We start from the raw sequence: 10,412 nt of genomic DNA, 5'->3' as shown, positions 1-10,412 counted from the left end.
CAAAATGCTGCTCAACCAAATCTTATATTAAAATTTCAAATTTCAATGTTATATTTCCAGGTTCTAGATTTCAGGTTTAAAGTTAACCATTTAAATCTTACAAAATCCAAGTTCCACAAAGTCGAAAATCCAGATCCCACGAAATCAATATTTCAGATTTCATAAGGTTAAAGATCTCAGGAAGATCCTACAAAATAAAAAATCCTAATCCCATGATATCGAAGATATAAATCTATGATGTTGGAAGTCCAAGTCTCGCGATGTTGGAGGTCCAGGTCCCACGACGTTGGAGGTCCAGGTCCCACGACGTTGGAGGTCCAGGTCCCACGACGTTGGAGGTCCAGGTCCCACGACGTTGGAGGTCCAGGTCCCACGACGTTGGAGGTCCAGGTCCCACGACGTTGGAGGTCCAGGTCCCACGACCTTGGAGATCCAGGTCCCACGACGTTGGAGGTCCAGGTCCCACGACCTTGGAGATCCAGGTCCCACGACGTTGGAGGTCCAGGTCCCACGACCTTGGAGATCCAGGTCCCACGACGTTGGAGATCCAGGTCCCACGACGTTGGAGATCCAGGCCCCACGACGTTGGAGATCCAGGTTCCACGACGTTGGAGATCCAGGTTCCACGACGTTGGAGATCCAGGTCCCACGACGATGGAGATCCAGGTCCCACGACGTTGGAGGTCCAGGTCCCACGATGTTGAAAATCCAGGTCCTACGACGTTGGAGGTCCAGGTCCCACGATGTTGAAAATCCAGGTCCTACGACGTTGGAGAGCCAGGTCCCATGGCGTTGGAAATCCAGGTCCCACGATGTTGGAGATCCAGGTCCCACGATGTTGGAGATCCAGGTCCCACGACGTTGGAGATTCAGATCCCACGATGTTGAAGATCCAAGTCCTATGATGTTGGAGATTCAAGTCCCGCGATGCTAAAATTCCATTGCCAAGTTCCATAAAAAGATCTAAGTTCCATAATGCCGAAATTCCAGATTTCGTGATATAAAATTTTAGGTCCTACGATAAATCCGAAATCCCACGAAGTCGAAATTTCACAAAGTCAAAATTCCAATTCCCACGAAGTCAAATTTTAGATCTCATGATGTAATAAAATGTCGGAATTCACTAAATCTCATATCAAGTCTCAAATAATTATATAATGTCAAAGTTCCAAAATTTCACACAGCTAATGGTTCAAAATTATATCACGTTCAGTTTTGCAAATTTCACAGTATTGAAAATGTAAATTTTATTATGAATTAAAATTTATTTTTTCTAATGTTGAAAGCTTTAAAAATTGTTTCAAGAGGAAAATTTGTATTCTGATAATACTGAAGATAACAATTGCAGAAATGCAATGATACTGAAATTCGTAATGTTAAAATTTTTCTTGCAATTCGAATTTCAATGTAAAATAAAATTTTATAATTATTTAGAACACTTCAAAGTCTATAAAGTTGGAAGATACATATCAATGTTGATAATTAATATTCATAAGTTCATCAAAATTTGTACGACGTTAAAATTCTTGATATTTTATACTTCAATATTATAATCTTATTCTACAATAGTGATACGATATGACGATTTTTGAGTTACATTCTTCTGTAAAAAAAACTACATAATGATCCCTTTTGTGATGTTTTGGTCCAAAATATAATTTTCTTCATTAAAGATTCACAATAGTTTTCATGACATCTTGTATTGTCTTTTGCACAAAATATCACCAAGATTATATCACAAGATTAGAAAATAATTTAAAAAAAATAGACGTTCATAACATAATTTATATATATATATATATATAATTCATGAGAACTTCATTTTATGATAAATTTCTACACGACTTTTGTGTATAATAAAATAAAGATAATTTCTATTTATAACATAATTCTATAATGCCCCTCATTTGAAGAATAATTTTTCTGTAACAAAATTTTATCTCTTGTAAAGTTCTGTGATGGTTCTCTTTTGCGATAAAGTTTAGCGATCATTCCTCTTTTATGATGAAGTCTTGCATAATCCTCTTGAGTGACGAAATCCCCCGATGATCCTCTTCTGTGACGAAGTCCCACAATAATTCTCTTCTGCGACAAAATTTCACAATGATTCTCTTCTGTGATAAAGTCCTGCGACGATTCTCTTCTATGATAAAGTCTCATGATGATTTTCTTTTATAACAAAGTTACTGTAACTGATTATTTTCTTCTACGACGAAGTTCAATCTCTTTTACTCTTACAATGAAGTCGTATGATAGTCCTCTTCTGCAACAAAATCCCGTAATAATCCTTTTGTGCAAGGAAAAAATTTTTCTTTTACAATAAAATTTTACGATCCTCTTCTGTGTTGAAGTCTCACAATAATCCTCTTCTACGATAGTCCTACGATAATAATTCCATTGAAATTCCGTAATGATCTTCTGTAACAAAGTTCCACAATGACCCTTTTTTGCAATGAAGTCCCGATGATTTTTTTTTAACGAAGTTTAGTGATCATTCTTTTCTACGATCTTAATCTATGGTAAAATTCCGTCGCGATGACTTTCCGCGACGAAGTTTAATGACGATTCTTTTCTATGTCAAAGTTCAATGATTACTCTTTTCTGCGATGAAATCGATGATCCTCTTCTGCATTAGAGCTCTATTATAATTTTTTATTCAACAAAGTCTTGCAAAAAAGGCTTTCTGTAATGAGTTGTAATGAATTTCTTCTGCTAGAAAATCTTAAGAGATTTTCTTTTATATTTCAGAATTCCAAAAATTTTTTTTTTTGCAATAAAATCCAGCAACGATTCTTTCCTGTAACGAGTCGCACAATGGATCTTTTTGTGTGAAGTTTTTTTATTTTTTGTGCTACGTAAGTCCGTAAAATTTTTTTTCCGATGAAATCTCTCATAATTATTTTCTGCAACGAAATCGCGATGTTCTCTTCTGTGACAAAGATTCGCAATAATAATTCCATTGTGCAAAAAGTGTAAAATTGTGTGAAAAGTCCCCCAATATTTTTTAAATTTTTTCATCTCGTCTACAATTTTTTCTTCCATAGTTCTTCATATGCGCGCGGGCAAATATAGTGTTTAGAAAAATAAATCTATAAAAAAAAAAACAAACATAATTTTTTTGACAATACGAATGTATAGATATAATTACAAGTGCAAACAACATTACTTACTATTTTTAAAAAAAGATGTTATTTCTCTGAAACTTTGCATATCTTATATCAATGCTCTTGAAAAAATCCAATTCATTGCAAATCCTGTGACAATTGCGTTGAAGACCCAAAGTAATTCCTTTTTTCGATGAGGTTTTAGTTAATAAAGAATATCACTGATCTAGCGGATGATGAATGGCATATATCGCAAAAGACATGTTTCCAGGAAAAGAAAAACCTTTCAAGATTTCAAAAGCAGCCAATGACAAAGAAATCCTAGACCAAACTTGTACGCTCGTATGATCGGAGACAACATCGAATTCCGATGATAGATAATTGATCGACTACGTTTGTGCCTCTCTGAAACGTTCCGTTGGTAGGCAAAGTTTTAGAGAGACAGATAATTTATAGTATCTCTATGATTGATGCGGAATTTCAAAAACAAGAAAAAGAATACAAGATTAATTCGGGAGGCACCAAAGAACAGGGCAATACGCAAGGCTGCTCGTGATACAAAGGAACAAAATGAAATGATTTTTGTTCATTCAATTCCTATTTAAATTTAGACACATTAAATATAACAGGATGAAATTTAAGTCAATCTTAATTTTAATTTACCTCATTGATTTAATGACTCAATTTAATACAAAGGTGCAACAGAAATATGCAATAAGAAACTTATAATGAATTAGCTTTTAAATAAAAGCTTTTCGCTCCTCTCGAATTTTTTTATTGAAATATTAAGTTGAATTAAATATCCTATGAGATTTACTAAAGCTTTTGAAAAAGCCAAAGCTAATGCTAATTTCTCAACACTCAATATTAAGTGAAAAGATAAGATAAAGGTTCTCTTTTCTAGAAACTATTACTTGAATGAAATCTTACAGCTGTTGCTTACCTCTATTGCTGAATTCCACATATTTTTCTTAATAAATTATTGTATTGTTATTAACATATTGTTCTTTCTTTCTCTCTCTTAATTGTTATCACTGTCATCTCATTTTCCTCTTCTCAATTACTTGTATTAAAACCCATCACTCAAAGCCTATATAGTTTACACAAATCCATATAATTAATATGGATCAAACTTTGTAATTTGCATCCTCTTCGAAAAAATAGTGTTTTCACAATTTTTATAAAAATTCGCCTTTTTTGTTGTAAACTTAAATATATATCTTGAAGAGATCAAATCTTCATTGAAGATGGAATAAAATTTTTTGCAACATAACTCGCTAAATTTTTCGCCAAGCTGAACTTCAACGCTTTTATCATTTTCTTTCCAACTAATATATAAATTTTCGTATATCTCTGTTTCCTTAAAGAACCATAGTATACGTCGTCACATTATGTACATATTATTGCCTTAAACGATTGAATTGTCTTACTCATTCTGTGACTAGAATTCAAATATAACATCATGATTCAAATGACCGCTTTCTGTGGAAAAACAAAATGGTATTTGATCCCACCCTTGATCCCCATACCCCTCCCCCATACCTCCTATAAATGTCTAAAAAATGAATAGAGATCTATATACTGACGATCGTAATAAATAAAATATAATATACCTCTTTCTCTCTCCCTCTTTTTCATCTTTCGAGATTTAAAATCAATACCTTCAAAAAATAAATCTTTTTCATGTTATACTTTCCTTTAGATTAAAAGATTCAGTATTTATTACTAGATTTTTTTTATTCTACGTGTATATGTGTGTGATGTGTGTGAAAATAATATATCTTCAATCTCTTCTACAAATAAAAAAATTTTTAAGAATGTGTATTCAAATCACATTACGATAATTCCATTTTAAAGTAACAATGAAAATAAAATGATTTGAAAAAAATAGTCCAAAACTGTCTTCGGATTCCCAGATGTCCTTAAAAATTCCAAATGTGCTTCAAATTCTTAAAGTCTTGAATTATTAAACTTTCATATCCTTAACTACTTGCGTGGATTATTGGTTTAAATTCTATATCCTTAAACTTGATTCGTTCCAAGATTTTGAAACTTGTAGATCTGTGGGCTCAGCGCATCTTTGTAGAAGTTTCGAAAAAATTTTATAGATTCCAGTGAATATACATCTCTTTCAACTAGCCTGGTACATTCAAAGCATGAGACACGATTATCCCTAGCAATCTTGTGGAAAGCTTCTTATCACCATCTCGAAACATCTTCCAAGCATATTTCCTTTCATTATCATCGAGTGAAGTAGTGATTTCCTATGACTCATAAAAACATTGTTTTGTCCCACCCCAATCCCCTCTCACATTTGCATGCGCGCAAGGTACAAAGATCAAGGATCATCAAAGACCTTTTTCTTTCGTTACCTTTATCATTCGTACACGACACACGATCCCAGCATTATTTCCTGATGATCGCAGAGCATCTTAGGTTGCCGAATGTGCAAATAGTGAATATGTCAGGGTTGTTCTTTTTAATCTGTGAAAGATTTAGATGCTTTCGTTCTGCCGCCTGCTGTGTAAAACACAAAGAAAACCGAGCAAAACAAAATGCAATATATAACGAAATGCAAAACAATAGATATTACAATCGTAATAAGGAACAATAGCTATAGTTATATTAGCAAATTTTACTCTCGTTCTTTCTTTCAAACCGTCTAGAATCTCCACGATGATCACGCTCGACAGACTGCATTTTATCCTCCAACAAAATCCATTTTATACGGGACCGCCATGTACAATCTTATATTATTTAAACTATCATCTTCATTATTCATTGGTCGAATGGGCCGAGTTTTTCCAAATGCATACAGTTTTTCTGTTAATCAAAAAGATCTTATTTCTAACCCCCTCCTTCCTTCGGCTCTCCAATATTTTTCGACATATTTCTCCCTTCAACTTTATAAAAGAAATTTCAATAGAAAATTGCATTTTTCTAAAGTTAAATATATATTAATTCTTACCAAACAAATGCCTGTATTATCAAATTGAAATCAACGTCTAGTTAGTATCAACAAGCATATCTAGTTAGCAACTAAATTTTTCTAGAGTGTATCCATATAAATCCAAATACATACATATTATATTTATCCAGAATAGAGTTAACACAAAGCGTTACCAATCGATATTTATACTACTCTTGCTATTCGAGTTGTATGTCTGTAATAGTATCTGTTTTCTTGCTCTCACTTTATTTAATCATGACTTTGTCTCTCTTTATATATTGTTTATATCTGAATTTAAATCCTTAGAGCAGTAGGCTAAGATTGAAATCCGGTGATAAAAATGCCTAAAATTCTTTTCGAATGTCCTATACTCCGATTTTAGAAGTTTTTGGATAAAAAGAATAGATTAAGATTCCTATGTTTAGGGGATATCTCGAACTGCAGAATTCTCGAATCTTCAGATTTTTTTATAACATTAATTTTATAACATTATGACATTAATTCGATATTGAGTTTATTGAAAAACATATTATTGTCTATTTTGATCAAATGAATAAAGATAAAATTCTATTTGAATTAAAATGAACATCACCGAATCAAGCCTAATACTTTTATGATTTCTCATACACAATGTATCCTTGCGCATATACTCTCTCTTAATCAACACTCTTTCGCATCCTTCGCTCGCTGTTTCCAGTAATTCCCGCTCTCTGAATGTCTAAAACACACGCATTAACATTCTATCCCGATCATGGTTCGAGTATGGCCAAAAATGGCATGGCCGAAAATTGCGCAAATCTATGGACACATTATTATGGCAACGCCAAACAAATGTGACATTTTTTTTCATCAAATATTAAACAGGAGAAACTTTCGGTAACTCTTAAACAGATTTATTCACATGCTTGAATGAGCGAGTTACCTTACTTGGAATATACTTGTAACCTGTACGGGATCGTGTTTCCACATCTGAAGACCTTATATTATTCAATGAGATGAATGGATCTGTTCTGGACCTGGGAAACCAACCGATTCGGGGGAATGGAAGCTCACCGCATGAAAGCCATTTCTCATCATTGTAGTTATCACGCAGAGTTCATTATTACGATGATTCGTGCAGAGGATAATTCGTTCCGAGGGTAACTCCGATTCGACCAGTCTCTAGAAACAAAGATTTTTTCCCTCCCTCTCCATCAAAACGCAAATATACTCCCCTCTAGTTTTCTCTTTTTCGTTCATTGGAATCTTATAGGTACAAGTTTTCTAAGCCGATGACGACGCCGACATCGACACCGACGTCGTCCTTGTTGACAGTCGATAGCCCTCTGTTCGCAATAAGATGTGTATTTTCTATGACGTCTATTGTGCCATACTGAAAAGGATTGATGTATTAATACTTAATTTGGTAAATAGAGAAGTTGAAAAAGAATTATTTTACATTGTTATTTGTAAAATGTATTTATTTATCTTACATTGTTGTCAATACTCTTCGCTTCATCTTCTTATTTAATCTGTATCACAGTTTTCTATTATTTACAAATAGACTTAATACAAAAAGTATCACAATGACTTACAACTTACAGTAAATGAGATCCTTTGTTTTATTACTTTGATCCTAAACAGCATCTTAAAAATATGCAAGAAAAATTCATCGATATTAAAAAAAGCCATGGTAAACTATGCATGATAAATAAAGTTTTGCAATCAAAAAATTTATAATTTTATAAATAAAGGAATACATCTACATTATACTTGTAATGTAATATGCCTCATATCTTTTAAAAATTAATTGTTTAGGACATACTGTTTAGGATCAAAAAAAGTTAAATACTACAATGATTAAATTATTATCACAATGCAAGGCAGTCTTATGTTGAATTTACATGATCCTTCAGATTTCCAAGGAACTTGAAAATATTTTTAAAATAGCATAAAAAATTTTCTTCTTTACATTTTCTATGAGTATTTTACTATACACATGATATATTATGTAATAAATTTTAAATAGTGAAAGTACTTTGGTTTTGATAGTTTACAAACCAAATCGGCGACAAGCAGGAGAGCCACTGTATATGCGCGCGCATAATCCTGAGACATCGCTTGCATCTGCATTACAGCTACTCTTTCTCTCTCTCTCTCTCTCTCTCTATCTCTCTCTCCCTCTCTTTCTTTCTACTCCTTTCTTCCCACTCGTGTCCGTTGCCATTTCAAACGGTGAGACTGCAATTAAAAAATACCCAGATATATATACCAGGGCGACGATAAAGCTGGAAAGATTGCCGTGACATTGCAGGCTATTTGGTCAAACTTCTGGAGATGCCGAAGACATTGCCGATATCAAGATAGATTTCTGTTGAAAAGAGATTTGCCCAAATTGTTTGTGGCTAGTGAGCCAAAATCTGCTGCTCTGCTCGATCAAGAAGAAACAACCAGCGAAGAGAGACATCGATACACGATCCATGGATTGTCTTGTTAAATATGCTCATTGTAGAATGCGCTACAAATCGATTAAAATCTACTAGATGCACCGATAGAAATTACTAGATGCACCAATAGAAATTACTAATTTATGCGCAGCATAAATGGCTTTCCTGATTCAGAGATATAATCCAGCTGTTTGTTACACAGAGACTTCCTCGCACGATCCAATAACCATGTGTATAAGCCAAAGCATATGCTTTCCAAGTCTAGTCACCGCTGCAAGGTCGTTTTAATTCCGCTAAGCTGCCGCAGGAAATCCATCAGACTGCTAAGATCCTCACACATATTTTCTCGCCAAAGATCGTTCGAGACAGGACGCTGATCGCATCTCTCATACTCCCGTTCGGTCGCATTATACACACCGCAACTCCCATATTCCACACCTTTGAGGAGGTCCTTCCTCAATCGCCGCCAGCGGGATATTCTCGACAGTTGTTTAACTCGTAGCTCACATTCCGCCTTGTGCAGGGCGTGCGTCAGCACAGCCTCCACACGGAAGTCACGTTTCGGACTCCTGTGGCATTTCAGCTTCTTCTGACGCACGTTAGTGATCCACCTGGTCAACTGTTCCGTATGGCTCGGCTTGCCCATCTCGATCTCACGCGGTCTCTCTTTGTCGTCTCTCGTCATCGACAATTGCTCCACACTCCCGCGGGTAACGACTAATCTACCCGTACGTCCCATTGTACAACTAAGTAACTTGATTAATTATCGAATGCACCAACCTGTATTTAGTTTAAGCTTGGCTGATCATTCAGTCGCAGCAACCGTTCTCTAGGGCACCCATGTACAAACACATGAGATCCTGCCCACACGCTCGAGGAGGGCTCACGAAATGGAATGGCCGCGCGACGCTCGAGTGGGAGATTATATGCCCGAGCGGCCGTTGTTATACTGTAACCTTACGCGTTCGCGCACGAAATAGTTCTACATTTACGTAGAAAAATACGTTGAATGTTGCAACTTTCTCACATGATTGGCGATCAAATTCATTAATTTAGAACAGGGAAAGTCTCTCGGAATTAATTCAGACACGAATTATCACCCAAGAGACAAAAATCGATGCAGCCAAGAAAACGAACTGCGGCGTAGTAAACTGCGTAATGTGTGTAATGCGGTTTCTACGCCGCAGTGTCGTATACCGTTATAGACATGTCTCTGATGCTTTGACGTCGCCATATTTCTAGAAACGTACAGTCAGTCGCAAAAATTTCCACTTCCAAGTTAATGTGATAAAGAAAATTAAAAGAAAGCTGGAAATAAGATATCTTTTTCATTGGCACTGTGCACGCCCCCCCCCCCACACCAGAGAGATATGTATGTATGTATATATATTATATATATATATATATATATATATATATATATATATATATTATACAAATTTTTAAGAGATTATTTAAAGTTCTTACATATTCGCATTAATATATACATATTAAAACTTTAAAATTTATTTGGATCTAACATTATCCAGGTATTTGCCTATCCGAAAAGCGAACGCAATGCTTCAAATTAAAGTAATTTGGAGATTTCAAATTTTCTAAGCATTTGAATATCGAATACATATACGCACGCATGTGTGTGTGTGTGTGTGTGTGTGTGTGTGTGTGTGTGTGTGTGTGTATACACATATATAAAACATAACAGTTATATATACGCAAAATAATGTCAAAAGTAATTATATTTGAACGTAACATATAAGATATAACTATGTTACTGTTATTGTTGCTAAAAAATATGTCATTACTAATTCACTATTGAAAAGAAAATAATGATAACGGCGTTATAACTTAACCGATATTCCTTGCGTGCAAATCTTTGCACGCGTTAGTCATATAATCTTGTATGAGATTTTCGTTCGACATTTTCATCGTGCA

At 34.6% G+C, this 10,412-nt stretch overlaps 1 protein-coding gene and 1 long non-coding RNA gene across 5 annotated transcripts; both read right to left on the bottom strand.

Annotated features, from left to right (window-relative positions):
* Nucleotides 1–1,263: 1,263 nt before the first annotated feature.
* On the bottom strand, nucleotides 1,264–9,420 carry LOC148935900 (uncharacterized). Of its 4 annotated transcripts, none has more exons than XR_016139931.1 (5): nucleotides 9,261–9,420; nucleotides 5,477–8,274; nucleotides 4,048–4,545; nucleotides 3,171–3,509; nucleotides 1,264–3,089 (listed from the first exon to the last, which is right to left on the bottom strand). It is a non-coding gene; the product is annotated as an uncharacterized LOC148935900 (long non-coding RNA). The 4 variants fall into 4 exon arrangements; XR_016139933.1 differs by having other exon boundaries at nucleotides 8,095–8,274; XR_016139932.1 differs by having other exon boundaries at nucleotides 3,171–3,288; nucleotides 4,048–8,274.
* LOC105425558 (uncharacterized) lies at nucleotides 8,220–9,254 on the bottom strand. The gene has a single exon (XM_089079986.1). The coding sequence runs from the start codon at nucleotides 9,217–9,219 to the stop codon at nucleotides 8,746–8,748; it is 474 nt and encodes a 157-aa protein (XP_088936112.1). The 5' UTR covers nucleotides 9,220–9,254; the 3' UTR covers nucleotides 8,220–8,745.
* Nucleotides 9,421–10,412: the final 992 nt, after the last annotated feature.

The sequence above is a fragment of the Pogonomyrmex barbatus genome, unplaced genomic scaffold (assembly GCF_055798465.1).
Source record: "Pogonomyrmex barbatus isolate J1 unplaced genomic scaffold, ASM5579846v1 scaffold3, whole genome shotgun sequence".
NCBI classification, from domain to species: Eukaryota; Metazoa; Arthropoda; class Insecta; order Hymenoptera; family Formicidae; genus Pogonomyrmex; species Pogonomyrmex barbatus.
This window is presented reverse-complemented; position numbering and strand designations above follow the sequence as displayed.

Bases quoted from the DNA above. Each gene is read 5' to 3' on its own strand.
- LOC105425558 (XM_089079986.1), bottom strand. From the start codon at position 9,219: ATGGGACGTACGGGTAGATTAGTCGTTACCCGCGGGAGTGTGGAGCAA.